The following is an 18,136-nucleotide window of genomic DNA, read 5'->3' as shown; positions in this document are numbered from 1 at the left end:
ATATCTTACTTAAAACCTCTCGAGTTGTATAGTGACACATCCAATATTCATATTACACGTACTTTTAAGCTGTTCTGAAGCTTGTATATACTCGTAACTTGCTAGTAAAAATAAAGGATAATATTAAACATTGTAATTTATAATGGATTTTTTTTACTCAAAATATCTTAGTAACTTTTGACTCTGAACTCTTGAATTATTCTACATCGAGATGTTTCATATTTTGAAGGATGGCCATTTGAATTTATTATCTTTATAATTTAGGTAACAAATACCTAAATTATATACAGCAATAGAATAAATCCACTAAGATAGATAATAATTACCCTTTTATCTGTATAATTACCTGAACTATAGAAACCATGAACCTCCAAATACAGCCCACTTAGTTTTGAATATATCTCAACTACTTTTTTGTAATGACACTGGTTAAATAGTTCTGGACAATGTGCAGTAATTTAAATATATCTATTATGATTACAATAATATTTATACTAAAGATCATCATAATTGCTCATCATTTTGTTCATATTACTATAATATTTATCATTCCTATTTAGTGATGTTTCTAGTATTTATTTGTACTTTATTTTTTTGAGAATTTCCTAATGTAAATACAATGGCTCTTCTTTTTATGAAAGAATTAGATATTTTCAAAGACGAATTATTGATCATTCTCAATTTGGTATATTTATAACTTGGATTTTATTTTATATATTTCATAGTTATATCTGGCCTTAAATCTATACCTTTTGATATCAAGAATTATCTTAATTTCCCACTTTTCGGCATATTTTCGACATTATAGCCACCAATAAAAGTCCCATCAACATAGAGCTGTAGTATTGTAGGTCAATTCCTTAATTTCTTGATACCTTCCCTAATTACTGATTGTTTTGTAACATCAATAAGTTTGTATTCTAGGATACCAATTAACACCATAGCCAAAGATATATGACGGCTAGAACTACATCTAGGCTCAGAAGGTGTACCCTTTATAAATAGTACTACTTTATAATCTAAAGTAATCTTTACTAGTTCCTACTTTAATTTTTCCGATTCAATGATTATAGAATTAGAGAAAGATAGGGTAGGAAATATATTTGAGTTTATTGGGATAGGTACTAAAGACCTCATATAACAGAATTAGATCAAAGTGAAGGAATTTTAGTAGGATAAATTAAGTCTGGATTACCCTCAAAATCTCGATTCAGATTAATATTGGGACTTAAATCCTTTATTTCAGTATTATTAACATATTAATTACTTGTATTTGTCCCTAAAAATTTATTTTTATTAACTTTCATGCTCATTCTAAATGATTCTTTATCTTTCTTTTTAGAATACCTATTCATAATGAAAGTTACATAATATTTCTTACATGTAGCTTTTGTTGTATCTTTGATACTAAGGAACGTATTAACATATTTATTTCCATAAGTTTAGGATGGGACAGAGGACATCTGTTTATTTAATGAACCAATAAAAAATCTTATATATTTTGATATTTGACTAGAATATAAACCATGAACCCTAACTAATTTAATGCTATTTTTGGGGTCTACGAGAAATATAGGTGTAACCCCTTTTACTTTTATTGAAGTTATGAACATAAAAGATAATGTATATAAGAGTCTTAACAGTAATATATTGATTACTAAAAAGGTAGTTGAATACTATTAAGCTCTAAATATAATAATTTGGGGTAATAGGTACTATGACTTAACAATAAGATGTAGATACCTTACGCGCTTAATAATTTTAGATATTACTGTAGTGGCATCTCTTGAAGATAATGTCGCTTTTAACTTTTTGTTTAAAATTTAAATTAAGTAATTTAGCATAGTAGAATTCATGAAAGGAATCTGGACTGAACTCGGTTGTTTCTCATATAGCCTAAATTTATTACCTTCAGATATATTACTCCATACTGAAGAAAAAGTTAGTACACGAGCTTATTTAGCTAAGAGCAAAACGAATACCAAGAAAAAATCTAGTACACTGGAAAATAAAATCCAAAGATATAGTCCTAGCACTTTGCTGACATCGCTTGAAATTATTAAGAGACACTTTGGTGCTAATAAAGAATATAAAACAGTGGGAGAACAAAGGCGATCTGGAGACACCATACTACCAGTAAAATCAGAAGAACCTATTAGTAGAAATGAACTAAAGGAGAAGTTAGCTAAAAAAATTGCAGAACTTCGTCAAAATAAGATTTTAAGAAATAAGAATAGACAAGATAAGAGGGAAAGAAAACGGAAACTCATAGGAATTAAACAAAAGGAAATTGATAATCAAAACAGTGATATTGAAGATCAATGTTTTGGAAATATTATTACTCCATCTAATACTTCAGATTTACAGAATAAAAAGTTATTTGATAGATCTAAAGGTTCTAAAATAAAACGTATTGAAGAATCTATAAAGAAGATTAAAGAAGAAGAAATATGGTTAGATACCTTACCTGACCATATCCGTAACGTCGAAAAGACCAAAATAGCAATGGAGAAAGCTCTTCAACGTGCTAATAGAGTTAAGGTGAAGGATAATTTAAATAAACTTATGAAATCAAAGAAGCAAATACTAGCGAAGAAAGAAAAATCGAGGAAAAGATGGGAGAATATTAAGAAAGCCAATGAAGAGAAAGCAAAAATCTCCCAACTAAAAAGACAAGAAAATATTAATTTATATAGGAAAAAGTGAATATAGTATTTAAGAAAAATTCTTAGTACTCAATATTAGTACTTTATCATATAAGAAGCTCTATTTTTTAGTTATAAAAACAGGTATGACTTTTTTTTTATTTATACGATATTAATTGAAAATATAATATATAATGGAGTTCATAAATTTTAGATAAAATAATTTATATATAGGAGCAACATCATTGGATATATTGTATAAGTAGTGATGAAGTACTTGCAAGCTGATAGTCAAGTAATTTACTATATCTAATATTATTAATTATTTTGAGCACATATTCAAGTGACTATAGCTTTAAATATAAGTTTTAGAATATGTAATTAGAAGAATTTGAAGATTTAATGGATTTTTTAAGATACTAAGATAATCTCAAGAATTAAAGTTATTTGAAATATTCTTACTATTGATAATCTGGATTTTTTTCCGGATATCATGTAATCAGAAAACTTAATTTGAATTTGTTATACAATATTTCAGATTATTATAATTAATTATAAATATTTATGAGACTGGAAATAATTAGATAGATTAATTTTAATGCCACTTAATATTAGATATATGGAATTTTCTTTTTGAGAGATATAACAACTAATCTTATTATTAAAGATTTATAGTAAAATATTTGTTACAAATAAGTGATTTTTTCAACTTAACTCGCTAACATGTCTAGATTATCCTAATATAACTATGTTAAAAATCACTAGATCTTGATGATTTTTTTGTTGCAATATATATATTTCTTAAATGTTTCATTTTTTTTAATTAAGAAATTAGAGAACTACTAGTAATTCTCTACATATATATAATTATCAATTTCAATTATATTTCAGACTTAAATTATAAAGATTAATAACTTGTTAACCAAGAATAAATGGTATAACATAAATAATAGAACTCATACCTAATAGCTATTTTCACATTTAAACCTTCAAACACTGAATCAATATAATAAATTCAATAAATAGAAAAATTTACTTTATAATTAAAACAGTTCCAAAACTAAGTTTCATAGTCTATATTTTAAAATCAAATTCTGTTTAACAGAAGATATCCAAGTTTATTTTTGGAAAATTCATTCATAGACTACTGTTAATTGTTCAACAATAATTTGATAAGTAAAATCAACTAGTAAAGAGTTTAAATAGTCTAATATAGCTTATATTACTATCACTAAATTTTTCTTAAAATACTTTAGTCCACTATTTTTCACATACTTGGTGACATTGAAGATTCAAAAATTCGAGATGAATCTGTAATCATATTAGAAGAATGAACAGATTGAGAAGGTTCAATAGATCGACTTGCTTCTCTTTGTCCAATAATATTAGATTCTGCAGGTATCAACCCTAATGGTGTGTTCTTTCTATCAATAATTTTCTTTCTTCTCTCTTTCTTCCTTTTTGAAACCTCGCTCTTAACTTGCTTACCCAATTGCTTAACTTGTTTATGTTCATGTTGTTTATTCTTCTGATATTCCTTATATTTCTCAGATCCCAATATCTTCTTTATCTTCGAATTCCTTAATGGCTTTGTGAGTGCAGATTTAACTTTGCTAAATATACCACGTTGGGCATAATAAAGTGCCTTCTTAAGGTTCTCTTCTTTAGCTCTTACTAACTTAAGCTTCTGTGACATTGCAACCAGATCAACTTTCATACGCTTAGATTCTTGAATAGCAGCTTGTGCCTCTAATTTTAGTTCTTCTATATTTCTAATTGATTGTTGTAAGTCATTCTGGAGTTTGGCAATTGAATTTCTTAATTGTACATTTTCTGTCTTAAGAATTTTACTTTCTTCAAGAATTGAACTAATTTGTTCCGAAGTATATAATACACCTTGAATAGTTATTTCATTTTGATTTATAGTTGGACATGAATTATTAATAGAACTTTGTTGAGCTGCAAGTAGTGCAGATTCAATTTCTGCAGACACTTTTTCATTTATAAATAGATTATAAAATTTTAGCTGAGTAAATTGCCCCATTGCTAAAGTATACCATTCATGATTTTGAAACACAGATCTTTTTAGTGCAGCTTGGCATGTTTCTAAATTTGAATCAATGGGTATTTGTTCAACATCTAATCCTTGAGGAAATACTATTTGCAGCTCTTGTAGTGCTTCACTCACAATTGATTGTTTTTTTTCATAGCTTAGATTGTGAAAATATGATGAAAAACTACTTAGTATATTCCCTGAAGAATAAGCTTCTTTAATAGATGTACAGGCTATAAATATCAATCCAAAATAAAACTGCTTCATTTTCTATCCTACAAATTCCACATTAAATATTATTTCTAAGAATATCTTCAGGAGGTCTTTTCAAATCTTTAAAATCCCAGATCTATTAATGAATAATTTCTAGATCACATAGAATTTATATAAGATCCGAAAATTAATTTAAAGTAACAATATTCAAATTCAAATATCAACTACAATAGTAATACATATCTTTCTATACACTTATCTAACTCTAATACATTATCACTCTTTAATTTTAATTTAGAAAGAAAATATATTAAAACCTAAAATATATCATTAAATATACAATTGGAAGTTACATTTATAATATTTGAAGAGTAGCTTAGGGATTCCGAACTTTCGTGTACTTTGGACTCCTTTAACTTCTTGCAACTTTTAATTTGATTCTTGCATATTTCTCCCTTATCTTTTCTAGTCTCAAGATTTTGTCTAGAATTTGATACTGTCACTACTGTACTCTCTACTAAGTTATCTTTCTGTTTGTATATATTTGATTTATTAGATTTGCGTATTTTCAGGTGAGATTCAGTATTCTTGTTATTATTATTCGACAAAATATTATCTTTATTATCATCAGACACTTTATTCTTAGATAGATTCTTAACTTTAGTTTTCGGCAAGACTTCTGATTTTACAGGCTGTTTAATAAAAGCTGAACTCTCTTTATCCTTCATATTTTTATCTATATTTGATATTCCGAAAGACCCAAGTTTCAAAGTATCTATTCCTAACAATTCCAAATATTGACCTGAATCAATCCTTATTGAATCACATATATAATCAGTATCATTCTTCATATTACCTTTAGTTTTATTTTTAATATTTGATTGTTTCTTTAGATTACTATCACTTGACTTGCATATATCAAGTATTTCTTTAGATAACTTCACATTATTTAAATGCTTCTTACCATCTCCTATGCTGTCCAAATAAGTGAAGAAAGCTGAACCATTTTCAAAGTAACAAATATCAGATGATTCATTTATAATTCCTTCTACTTTCATCACATTTCCATTTTTAGTTTCAATAGTATTGCAACATTTTTGTTTGATGTTATAGTTAGAATTTTTAACATAACTTTGATTGTCAATATTTAAATTATTTGTATTACTGTCCATATCAGATACAGATAGATCTGTTTCCTTTTTATTATCTGACATTTCTTTACTCTTAACTCCAACAAATACCTGGCTAGGGTTATCAACTAAAGGAAATGTCATACCAGAAGAGTCTTGTGTAATCCCAGCTTCGTTATAGTCATTACAATTGGACAAAAGTAAATTAACACATCCAAGCCAGCTTGATCCATTCAGAATAAAAGATGACAAAAACCCACCCTTATTTTGTAAGAGCTTATTTGCCCGATCAATTATCTCCTTTTTCTCATTGTAATATCTTGGTGAGTGAATCCTTGTTGGATATCTAGTCTCTGCTGTCCTAAGCTGCGATTCAAGATTCAACTTACCAAACTGAGCACTCATCAACTTTTCAGCTGCCTTAGTTGCTTCAGCTAGGAGCCTGTTCCTTTCAGTTTCTGATTCACTCTCTGAAGATGCAAAATTACTAACATTCTGTCCACCAGAACTATTTGATGTGATATCTTCATTATATATCTGGTGTGCTAATGACTTATAATTATAGCCATAATAGGGTTTGGCTACAGGGTCTAAAGCTTTACCGCGATTGACAACTATTTGCATGATTTCTAGTTATTAAGTAAATATATTTACTAAATTAACCTTTTCAGAAACTTTCTAAAACAATTTTCAATATTATATTTGCTTATTATATACTGAATAATTAATAAATATCCATGCGTACTAATTACACACAAATATTTTCTTTAATCTATCTTTATAAGAATAAAATCTCATACTTTTCACACTTCTGGGAGTACACACCATTTATCTGGGAGAAAATAATAAAAAAAAAAAGGCACACAATTTTATAAACAAAATTTTGAATTTAAATAGATTTTTTGAGTATATCTCCGCCTTATTTATTTTTCAACCCAATTTCTTCTTTACCAATATTTTCTTAATCCATTCTAAAATAAATAGATCTGAGGGGCGCCACAAAAGGATTAGCACTAAAGTAGGTAACGAATACAAGAAAAGATCAATACTGTTAAATAAAATTATCTAGATAACTACAATATCCTTTATAATGACTTTATATCTAAGATCTAAATGTTTTGCAGTATTTCTGTTTCTATACATAGTAAAATTGGTCAGATGTGTATATCAAACCCCAGAATACACGGTTAATAGAATAAATTTACTAATTCAGAAATTTCTAATAGACTCTGATATTAAAATAAACTATGAGATAACCAAATCTTTGGCAAGATCATTAGATCTAACTGCTGGGGAAACCCTTCATGATCAATTCCAAACTGTTATGGATGATTGCGAAAAAAAAACTTCAAGTACCTTATCAGCTACTGGAAATAATGCATCATTATCACGAAGTATTTGTAAAAATGTATTACATGAACATGTAAAACTTGTTCTCAATCGCCAACATTTTGCTGAAAATATTTATGAAGTAATTTCTAACTCACCCCAAGAAATACCTTCAAATAGTACAAAAAGTCCTAATGAACAGCCTTATCCACTCAAAAAATCAATATTTATAACTCCTGAAATCAGTTATCTTATATCAGATCTGTTACCTTTAAATCCTTCTCTTGAACAATGTGTTGAGTCAATTTTACGTGTTTTATCCTTACCATTTGGTTTTACAGAGAGTCAAGCAAACATAGTATGCACAGATATACTGGAGATGCGAAGAATTAGAGGCTACTATAGCTCTAAAGATAAAATTCCTAATAATTTGCAAGATATTTCTCCCAAAAAAAGTGATAATAGCTGCTCTAAATATAAAATTAAACTAACTCCGTTTAAATCTGTTCCAGAAGCCTTAAATTTTGAATCATTCGATATAATCGGTGGTCTGTCATATAATAATAATAAAATAAATACTGAAAGTGATACTATTACTAAAAAACCTAATTTATTATTTTTACCATTCATAAATTCCCCAGTTATATCAATTAAAAAATCCGAAAGACTCCTTAAATATAGTATGGGTGAAAGTAATATATCCCCAGAATTATTAACTGAAAGTGTAACTGAGGTTCAGGAACTTAAGGTTTCTGAAAAATTAATATTCAATGATGATATTTATAGCGATTTAATATTACCATGTAAATTGCTAACTTATGAAGAAAAAATACTAGCCTCTATGTTGGTATTTATAAGCAATTCAATGCAACTTCCTTTAGACGCAATAGAAGCTTGTATAGTGATAACTAGAACTGTGACCTCATCTACTATCGTTGTACCTAATCAGAATGATATCTCTCAGCAAAAAGCTGGGATTATATCTACCCAGATAATCAACTTCTTTATTCCTACATGTATCAACTCTCTATTAACAATTTCAATATTCGTACCACTAAGCAACTTTGCAAATAACTATTTAGCACCCTTAGAAACATCTGAGTCTGCTACAAAAATTTTAGGCAAGATATGTGGCAAAGTCATGAAGAATTTTGTAGACATTTTTGGAACTATTAGCATAGAACAGCAGTTTGAGTGTAATATTATTCATACTCTAATTATTAATTCCCTCCAAGAACAAATATGGAATAAGGCAGGTGCATTGTTTACAACAAGAGAACTATCCAATATAGTATGTAAATTAAACTTTGAATACTCAATATCACAAGTTGTAAGTGATTGCTCTATTTTATTCTCTAAGTATATTAAAGAGATACCAAAAGATTTGGTTTTCACAATTTGTCAATCCATACTAAGTTATGTCCAACCTCAGCCTTTAGTCGTTAGGCCTATTATATATACTATTACATCAATATTATCTGAGCTTGTAAACTCCGCTAATCAATATGCAAAGAAAAGTATTAGATCACTTATTGATATAGGGACACAAATATTAGACTCATGCCTAGGTAGAGAAGATTGTATAGAATTTTATGAATCTTCTTGTAAAAAGGCATTTTTAGATTTATCCTCAATTGAAGGAATGACAATTAGTGAAATTGAATTCATTTGTGGGAACTCAAAAAGTTTGGTGACTAAGGTTCTATCTAACTTCTCAATACCAGAATACCTACTTAAATATCACAAGACTCAATTTAAAAGTAGAATTACAATAATACAAAGTAATATATCAATATATTCTAAGATACAAGAGAAGACTGGTGAGCAACTGCTTAGTTAGTGATAATTTAGATAATTACATATACAAGTATATATTTTGTATACTAAAACCAATTTCCTAATTTAGTTATGTAGAACTAAGATATCAGAGTTATTGAAATATGTTCACTCTACTTTAGTTATCAGAGTAAAATAACAAATATATAAGATAAACTACAAAATCAATTTGCCAATGTAACATTTAACTTTCCTTCTTCAGATATAGCTGCCATATCTGCAGCTTGAATAAGTTCATCGATACTTCCATCACCATATACTGGACCAGCAGCTGTCATTACATAAGGTATACCCTTGTCATCCTTAACTAGTACTTCAGATAAATGTTCCCAAGGTATATTTAAGGGTTGACCTGGTCCAGGTGCTGGATAGTTAGTATGAGTAGCTGGGAAAGCAGCTCTATCTACAAGCTCCTGCACTATTACTTCTGGAGTATAGCCATGATTAGGATCTACTGGTGCTTGTGTATGTGAAGCCGGGTAAGCAGCTTTTATCACAGGTATAACTACAGTAAATGGAATATCACCACTTCCAGGTCCCGGTGCTGGATAGTTAGTATGAGATGCTGGGAAAGCAGCTCTATCTTCAGGATCAGTACGATTTACTACTGGTTGATAACCATGTTTATCATCTGCTGGATAGTTAGTATGAGTAGCTGGGAAAGCAGCTCTATCTTCAGGATCAGTACGATTTACTACAGGTTGATAACCATGTTTACCATCTGCTGGATAGTTAGTATGAGTGGCTGGATAAGCAGCTCTTAAACTAAGTTTCACCTTCTTATCAGTGGGAACGAAGTGATGTTTATTTATTGAATTATATTCAGTATGAGAAGCTGGGAATGCTGCACGTCTCTTTCTAGTTGGAGCTAAGCTAAGTCCAGAGTAGTAGTTGTATAGATTAAACTTCATAGATACACTATTGCATAAACTCTCACCATATCCATAGTATTTTATTTCAATTGCACCGCATACAACACTAATAATTGATGGAATTTTAGAGACATATGGAGGAGCCCTATAAAGAAGCATTGGAGGTTCTGACGATAACCAATTTCTCAACAATACTCTGCAATTTCCACAGAAGTCCTCAGGTTTACTTTTGAATAAACGCCTGAACTCGTAAGGAGGGGTTTGTGGCCATGGAAATCCCATACCTCGCCCTGGTTGGAATAGCATCAAATTTAGGACATTAGTTGCAAATAACCAGTGAGGTACATAAACATCCAAAACCTCCCTAATCTTAACTTCAGCCCTTCGGTTACTACAGAGACATGAAGCTACCAAAGTAATCAAGATAATTACAAAGTGCAGATAAGGCAATATCCTCATAACTTAAAAATAATAATAATAAAACAATAGGCCTAAAAAATATTTTACAATTGCACTCTAACCCCCTCTTAAACAAGGAGAATTTACAGTGCTACGACTAATAACAACTGATGCTATTACTCTCCTATCTACCTACCCTATTATAATATATTAATTTCAGTTATCCACACTAGCTCCTAGGTACCTTAAGTAGACTCGAATATAAGACGAGACGTTTTTATTACAACCATATAATACGCACTTTTTTTCTTTTAGCAGGTTTTAAAAAGTATTATTTGAAAAACAACTGAATTCTGTTGAGGAAATATTGGGAGTCACTTTTGTTTCTTAGATGTGCCATACATAATTATGTACATAATACAAGATAAGTGTCGAATTATTTTACTTTTTACTTAATATAAAGAGCTACAATTGAATGTCTTGTCTACTCTAATTAGATTAATTAAGATCCTATCCACAAACGTCTTGAAGTATCTCTCTCACGTTGTTTAGTTTCCTCAATATCATCTTGAGTTGCTACAGGTCTTAATGTAATATAAAGATTCTTCAAATTTAGATCAACTTTCAATTTATTATCATATTTGAGCTTACCGCTCAATCTTAGAGCGCTTATGTATTTGCTTTCCGGAAGCTTTCCACTGTTTTTAGCTGCTTTATTAATGGTTCTTGCCATTTTTCTTGAATTAACTACAACATAATTGTAAGCAGTCTTGAATTCTCTTGTTGATTTATTCAGAGATGTCATAGCTTTTTTATACTTTATAGGATTTTTTCCAATTACACTTCTTGCAAATCTATAATATTTATCTAACCCAAGAGTAAGATGTTTTGTACACTTTCTTGCCTCATATGGTGGCTTTTTATGCACTAATAACATAAATTTCTCAATTGCAAGATTGTTCAGATTGCAGATCAAATGTAGGATATATGCAGCTACTCTTGTAGATGTCAGCTTACTAACTAAGTTCTCTTTTTTCTTCATGTTCATCTTTCTACCTGGAACTCCGTGAATTCTATTGTTAAGCTCTGCATCAGCAATTTCCCCAAATGCCTGCAATAAATCTTCATCAAGGTCCAACTGTGGCCTTATTAAAGCTGCTGCAGGCATCATAACACCTATATGAGTAGTTTCTGCTTTTGCTGCATTTATTCCACGATTTTGTTTAGGTACAAATTCAACAGAACCTTGCCAATTTATTGCTTTCTTTAATTTGTCAATAGGTTCTTTTGGATCAGCCATCTCTCCTGTAATATATCCCTCAACTCCTATTCTAGATCCTGATGGAATTTTTACTTCAACCAACAAATGTCTAAATCTCTCATCATTTTCATACTTAGATAGTAGATCATCCTCTTTTAATCCATCATATCCTAAAATATGAATAGTTGCCTCCTTTGGTATTAACATCTTTGATTTATATTCTGAGATTAAATCTTTTACTGTTGCAGTCTCAAACTCATCAGGAGAAATAAATACAAAAGTTGACCATAGTGAATCAGTATTCCTAATAACATAACGGATAGGATCTCTTGAGGTTTCTAAGTGTAAATTATCTGTTTCAACCCAAAACTGCATATCAGATTGAACACCAAGCTCCTTTAATGTCTTATTATCACCTCTTAACTTCCTTCCACTTGAGAAATAAATTGCAATAACTTCTTGAGAAAATCCACGTTGATCAGCTAAAAATTTGATTACATCACTAAGTTTTTTATCAGATTTTGCAGATGATACAATAGTACTACCATCTGGATATGAAAATCTAAGTCCAGTGAATCTTTGCACTTCGGAATTTTGTTCTAACTTATTATCATCTGTTTCTTTTACTTTACTATAAATGATATCTCCATCTTTAAGCTTGAAAGCATCAATTGGAGCTTCCAAATTTATCATATTTTCAAGGGGTCCATTTTCTTTTCTTCTCCTTGATAATGTAATCATTTCTGGTGATATACCTTTTAGACCAGCTAATGTTCCACGAAATTGCCCAAGTTTAGATGCTAATGGTACTGGAATATTAATTGATGTTCCATCATCCCATTCTATCACCAAATTAACTATTCCAGGACGGATAAGATTTCCAAATTCATCTCTTTGTAAAGAATCAATAATTTCAACAAACAATTCTGTATTTCTTGTTATTCTTAATTCCTCAACAGTTTTATCTGGAAGTTTTTCATAATATCTTCTATATTTTGTTCCATTATCAAGAATTCTCTCTGTATAAAGCCTCATATTATCATAAGGTATATTTCTTCTAATAGATACACTTTTAATAATAGATCTTATAGTGGCTGAAGGGAAACAAATAACCTGAATAGGTGCTATATGGCGATTAGCTACAACTATATAAAGAGTAATACTTGGCTTTGCAGGATCAGATGTACTAGCTCCATCTATGTATTCCTGATCTTTTATATCTTCTATTGGTATTTGAGGAGTTTCAATAGGACTACCAGTAATCCTAACACGGAATATAACGCCAGATATAATTCCTAATTGTCTTAATGTAGAATAATCATTACTTGGTAAAATAGAAGTTGGAAGTAGGCGTCTATCTATACCAATAATCTCAAGCTGTATAGAATTAGGTAAATAGTTACGACGCCAAGCAATCAAACGTTTTAGTTGTTTTATTGTTGTTGATGGATATATACCTAAAATTAAATCAAACCCATTATAATCATCAAACCTTATTCTAATATTCATAGGAATTTCATGCCGACCAGTTAAAGGATTCAAATATGATGGTTGTACTGTTACATGCCTATATGGCCCTGTTCTCACATATAACTCATCCTCAGCAACTATATTTAATTGACTTAATGTATAACCTCTTAATCTTCGCCAAATAACAGCCTGACCATTTGCATCTATATCTTCAATCTCTAAATCTATATCTGTAAAAGGTAGCTTTAATGATTTAGATAGAGCAATACGGATTGAATCAATAGGAGTATTTGACCATAAAGAAACTGAAAATCTTTTTCTTGAATGTGGTTTATCTAAGCAATTCAAATGGATTCTAAATTGAGAACCTTGCCTTATAGGTAATGGGGTTGTTGAGAAATCTGTATCTGGTGTAGCTACTATAATAATATCATTATTTTTTATTCCCATTTCATATAAGCTTAATTCAGCTTCTGGTGAATTCAATCCAATACTTTCTGGTATATTTTGACCTTCACGAAAAATCCCTAATTTAATATGGGATAATGGTATTTGTTTTTCTGTATTAATATCATAAATAATATCTGCTATTGTATGACTAAATACTGCCTCATAAATTACATATATGCGCTTTGATAAAAAGAATAACTTTATCTTTATTGGTTTTAAAATATATTCACCTGGTATTGTTCTTTTCTTATGTATGTTTAATGAATGTGGAATTTCACTCACTTTTTTATTTGAATTTTTTAGATCAAGTTTTGGTTGTTTGGATGAATGTGAAATATATTGATTTTGTTTTACTAAAAACAAAGGATGTTCATTTGCTTCAATTCCAAGTTCTGATAAAGTACTTGAACCTGGAAGAAATTGTTGCCCATTTGTAAGTTTCATTTTTTCTTTGTACCCAAATTTTGTAGCAATTTCTTTTGCAACTGTATCAAGATTATTATTTCTATTAACTAACACATCTTCAATTATGCCATCTGGTAAGGCAACTTTAATGTAAACTTCATCATCACCAATCTCAACATAACTTTCAGAAGTTTCTTCAAAATCTTTATTATTTCTAAGGTTTTCATTATTTATAGATGAATTTAATGTTGCAATTACTGAGTCACTAGGTGATATATTAGAAATTTCTGTATTTTCTGATAATAATTTTCCATTTGATTCTAAGTGAAATAAGTAATCCGATAATCTTCTTGATTTTTCAGGTCTAGCTTCTAAGTATAAAGAAATGACATGCCCTAATGTAGATTTAGGTGAATCTGTAAGTCTTACTTTGGAATCTAAATCTGTAAATAATACTGTTATACGATGTTTTTCCTCGCCAGTATCAGATGCAGATACCAAACCAATAAAATATAGAAAATAGATGAACAGATGATACCACATCATCTGTGGAGGTTATGTAGACCCTTACAAATATATTCACCTTATTTTTAACTATAATTTCAGGATATATTTTGTAGTAAAATTCTACTATTTACTATATATATCAAAGTTTGATCTAAACTAGTGTGTGCACACAGTGTGAATCACACATTACACAGAACACCATTAAATTTCTATTACAAAAGATTCACGCTTAATTAAAAACTACAAGCTTATTATTACTTATATTTTAAAAAGAAGGAAATTCAACTCAATTACTTATATACTATACTTTATATAAATAGGTTATATGTTCATTGTTTAAGTTTATATAAGTATAAATAAATTTACAATATACCTAATGGAAATTATTTAAATCGGAAAATATTATGGTTACAGATAAATTAATAACTTATCTGTAAACAGAAAAAAGTAACTAAGAGTATATATTGATATCCAAATTATCTAAAATATATTATATATCTAAATATATTTATCTTCTAAAATAATAGTTCTATTAAATTTATTGTAGAACAAGCCTAATAACTAAGTATAAATATACAAATACTTACAATATAGATAACTTTAATATTAAATTTAATTCTTAATATTATTAAAAATACTTTATATTTGTTGAATATTACAATTTAAACTTATGAAATGTTCAATAACAAATTAGATTTTTTATTAGTTATTAATCTCTTATATCAAATTATATAACTTAAATCATATATTATATTGTATTCTACAGAAAATTGAAATATTGTATATATTGTACTGTAATATTTTTCAAAGGATTAATCAAGTTAGAATATCTTGGTAAAACTTCAATAAATTGAAGAATAGATTTATTACCTTCTTTATTTTCTGTGCATTTTTTATAGCCTGAATTGTAAAGAATGATATTTTTTGAAAGTCTTGATGTTTTAAGCCACGAATTGTTAATGCAGTTGTCTCAATACGAACTCGACTACAAGACATTTTTTCCATCACTAGGTAAGGAACTTAAAAATATACCATAAGCTTCAAATAATTTTTTAGTTTTATATCCAGATATATCATAAATTGATGCATAAATAAGTATAATATGTGAATCAGTACCATTAGTAATAATTTTAGTACTCTCACTGTAAAAAAAATAAACTAAAGACTTTGTATATTGTTGATAACATTTGCTTCTTCCATTCATTAGTAGAATTTATTTTATTTAGTTGAGTACATAGAACAGCAATATGATTAAAACACAGAGTCCTGTATAGACAGAATAACAATTTTTCTATAACTATTTACTAGACATGGATAATTAAGTTTGTTAAAGAATATCATACCTGATCTTGTTCCACATAATATGTTGTAATAGTAACAGTATCAGGATATTCAAATGGAGGATATAAAATTGTTCATAATCTATATATCCATAATTTTGAGTAGTGTATGGCAGATATTCAAAGAAATAAGATAAATAAATAACTTTTTTCTCATTAGTATAGTGTCTATGAGTTAAATATCCACCACTTTGTAAAGAAAGACCCATAATACAATTCTGAGATTTTAATAAATAAGATAATGCAAAATTAGTAGGTGTTCCACTTATTAGATGTAATATTTACACCCCATAACTAATATCAAGATTAAAAATTAAGAGCTCTTTTTTCAGTTAAATCCTGTAATTTTGTAATATTCGAACAGTTTAAAAAATATGTACTTTTTATATTTGTTGAATCTTTTAATGTTGAGGAGAAATATAAGAACTATTTTTTGATAAGGTGAATATTTCAGGATCTATAAGAGTTTTATTGATACTTTGTAAATTCATTTTATTTAAGTTTTTATATGTTAAAGAATTAAGTCCACTATTCAAATTGTAATCATCTATAGAAATATGAAAATCTTCATACAATTTTATTGAAGTATTATCTTCTAATGTATCTTTAATTTTATTATCCTTACTATTATATAATTTTTCAAACTTGGATCCTTTTATATATTCTAATTCATATGTACTCTGAACAAAAATATTCAAGAGGAAATATTGGAAGACACTAATGATCCAGTTGCCACTAAAGATAAACCATTCACTTGACGTTCAATCTCTTCTTTAATTAATCCTCTAATTTTGGGATCAATAATATATAGTGAAGTATTTAAATTTAGTAAAACCATTAAAAAATAAGGATTAGGACTTTTGGTTTGATAATTACCATGCAATAATTGTTTGGTGAAATGTGATGTGTTAGTTTACCTTTAAAAAATCAACTTTTTACAAATTAAAACAATGGGTAGTCTACTAAATTCCCACAAAATATATTTAACCACTTTTTTTTATGTAAGATATTTCTAAATTGTATAGATAATTACGGGATAAGATTAAATACTTAAACTCCCTGTTAAATCTGATACAGATAAGGACACTTTTTTTCTTGTAGTATTACCTAAAAATATTGGTAACTGTTGAGGTTCTGGATTTGCATTGCTAGTACTATTATGAATAGATCCTTTAGGAATTTCTTTATTAATATTACTAGCATTTACTTTTCTGGTTTTTTTTGAAGCTGATTTGTTTGAAGGTTTATATCCATTATTAATCTTTATAATAGGTAAAGGAAGTGCAGTTACTGATCCTAATCCACCGAAAGTTTGACTATAGTCATCTAATTTTGTGGTTTTATTTGAAACTGATTTGCTTGAAGGTTCATCTCCACTATTAATCTTTATAGCAGGTAAAGGAAGTAAAGTTGTTGATCCCAATCCATCGAAGGTTTGACCATGAGAAACTTCTAGGGTTACTAAAGAATCTGAATCATCTATTACAGATGTTTTTAATGGACGTTTTGATGGTAATACTGAACTTGATACTGAATTTTGGGAAACAATAGTTGAATCTCCAATAGATGCTGAAGTTAAATCTTGTCTTCTTTTTTTCTTTCTTCTAAGTTTATTTCTTAGTCTTTCTTTTTTAATTCTTCTATTATTAATAAATAAACCACCTCCTACTAAAGCACCTCCAACTAATAATAAGCCTCCTAATGTTCCTCCAATTATTGTTCCTATATTAGGTTTTGAGCTACCAGTATGAACTGAGTTCGAATTTCCATGATTTTCATTATTACCTGAAATTAGAAAATATAAAATAATAAATCAATGAAATCGTAAATAAATAATATTACTCAAAAAATTGAAATACATATGTAGTAATATTTAATATATAAAATTATATTTAATATAAATAGCATTAATTTCACGCTTATTAAATTTAGGGATATTAATATCAACTAAATTTAATTATAATTTTATGATATAGCATGAATAATAAGTTAAAAATTTTTTATTTTTATCGAAACTTACTTGAACTTGTACTAGGTATAGATGTAGTTATAGGATTAGCAGTAGTAGATGTTGTACCCTCACTATGGGATGGATTTGAAGAACTTGTAATATGTGTAGATGTAGTTGTAGTTATAGGATTAGTAGTAGTATATGTTGTACCCTCACTATGGGATGGATCTGAAGAACTTGTAATATGTGTAGATGTAGTTGTAGTTATAGGATTA

General features: G+C 28.4%; 9 protein-coding genes across 9 annotated transcripts in view; 2 read left to right on the top strand and 7 right to left on the bottom strand.

Annotated features, from left to right (window-relative positions):
- Window positions 1-1,854: 1,854 nt before the first annotated feature.
- Window positions 1,855-2,706, top strand: cand_022550 (uncharacterized protein; the record flags this gene model as incomplete). The annotated part of the gene is made up of 1 exon (XM_067212485.1): window positions 1,855-2,706. One exon carries the CDS (start codon window positions 1,855-1,857, stop codon window positions 2,704-2,706), a length of 852 nt encoding a protein of 283 aa, XP_067068758.1.
- Window positions 2,707-3,912: 1,206 nt separating this feature from the next.
- Window positions 3,913-4,965, bottom strand: cand_022540 (uncharacterized protein; the record flags this gene model as incomplete). The annotated part of the gene is made up of 1 exon (XM_067212484.1): window positions 3,913-4,965. The coding sequence occupies one exon, from the start codon at window positions 4,963-4,965 to the stop codon at window positions 3,913-3,915; it is 1,053 nt and encodes a 350-aa protein (XP_067068757.1).
- A 263-nt stretch (window positions 4,966-5,228) lies between these two features.
- cand_022530 (uncharacterized protein) lies at window positions 5,229-6,665 on the bottom strand (the record flags this gene model as incomplete). The annotated part of the gene is made up of 1 exon (XM_067212483.1): window positions 5,229-6,665. One exon carries the CDS (start codon window positions 6,663-6,665, stop codon window positions 5,229-5,231), a length of 1,437 nt encoding a protein of 478 aa, XP_067068756.1.
- Window positions 6,666-7,131: 466 nt separating this feature from the next.
- cand_022520 (uncharacterized protein) lies at window positions 7,132-9,210 on the top strand (the record flags this gene model as incomplete). The annotated part of the gene is made up of 1 exon (XM_067212482.1): window positions 7,132-9,210. One exon carries the CDS (start codon window positions 7,132-7,134, stop codon window positions 9,208-9,210), a length of 2,079 nt encoding a protein of 692 aa, XP_067068755.1.
- A 160-nt stretch (window positions 9,211-9,370) lies between these two features.
- On the bottom strand, window positions 9,371-10,537 carry cand_022510 (uncharacterized protein; the record flags this gene model as incomplete). The annotated part of the gene is made up of 1 exon (XM_067212481.1): window positions 9,371-10,537. One exon carries the CDS (start codon window positions 10,535-10,537, stop codon window positions 9,371-9,373), a length of 1,167 nt encoding a protein of 388 aa, XP_067068754.1.
- A 442-nt stretch (window positions 10,538-10,979) lies between these two features.
- cand_022500 (uncharacterized protein) lies at window positions 10,980-14,609 on the bottom strand (the record flags this gene model as incomplete). Its single annotated transcript, XM_067212480.1, has 1 exon — window positions 10,980-14,609. One exon carries the CDS (start codon window positions 14,607-14,609, stop codon window positions 10,980-10,982), a length of 3,630 nt encoding a protein of 1,209 aa, XP_067068753.1.
- Window positions 14,610-14,978: 369 nt separating this feature from the next.
- On the bottom strand, window positions 14,979-16,119 carry cand_022490 (uncharacterized protein; the record flags this gene model as incomplete). The annotated part of the gene is given in 7 exon segments (XM_067212479.1): window positions 14,979-15,050; window positions 15,158-15,188; window positions 15,258-15,286; window positions 15,441-15,589; window positions 15,603-15,712; window positions 15,756-15,836; window positions 15,914-16,119. 7 exon segments carry the CDS (start codon window positions 16,117-16,119, stop codon window positions 14,979-14,981), a joined length of 678 nt encoding a protein of 225 aa, XP_067068752.1.
- A 192-nt stretch (window positions 16,120-16,311) lies between these two features.
- cand_022480 (uncharacterized protein) lies at window positions 16,312-16,748 on the bottom strand (the record flags this gene model as incomplete). The annotated part of the gene is made up of 2 exons (XM_067212478.1): window positions 16,312-16,590; window positions 16,629-16,748. 2 exons carry the CDS (start codon window positions 16,746-16,748, stop codon window positions 16,312-16,314), a joined length of 399 nt encoding a protein of 132 aa, XP_067068751.1.
- A 204-nt stretch (window positions 16,749-16,952) lies between these two features.
- The window catches only part of cand_022470 (uncharacterized protein), a gene marked incomplete at both ends in the record, with an annotated part of 2,010 nt that continues 826 nt past the window's right edge, over window positions 16,953-18,136 (bottom strand). Inside the window, 2 exons of the mRNA XM_067212477.1 lie at window positions 16,953-17,695; window positions 17,931-18,089. Coding sequence (XP_067068750.1) covers window positions 16,953-17,695; window positions 17,931-18,089 — 902 coding nt within the window. The remainder of the gene's footprint in view (window positions 17,696-17,930; window positions 18,090-18,136) is intronic.

Source organism: Cryptosporidium andersoni, assembly GCF_001865355.1.
Source record: "Cryptosporidium andersoni isolate 30847 chromosome Unknown contig_17, whole genome shotgun sequence".
In the NCBI taxonomy this organism is placed as follows: domain Eukaryota; phylum Apicomplexa; class Conoidasida; order Eucoccidiorida; family Cryptosporidiidae; genus Cryptosporidium; species Cryptosporidium andersoni.
The sequence above is the reverse complement of the archived record's forward strand: the minus strand, read 5'-3'. Positions and strand labels throughout refer to the sequence as shown.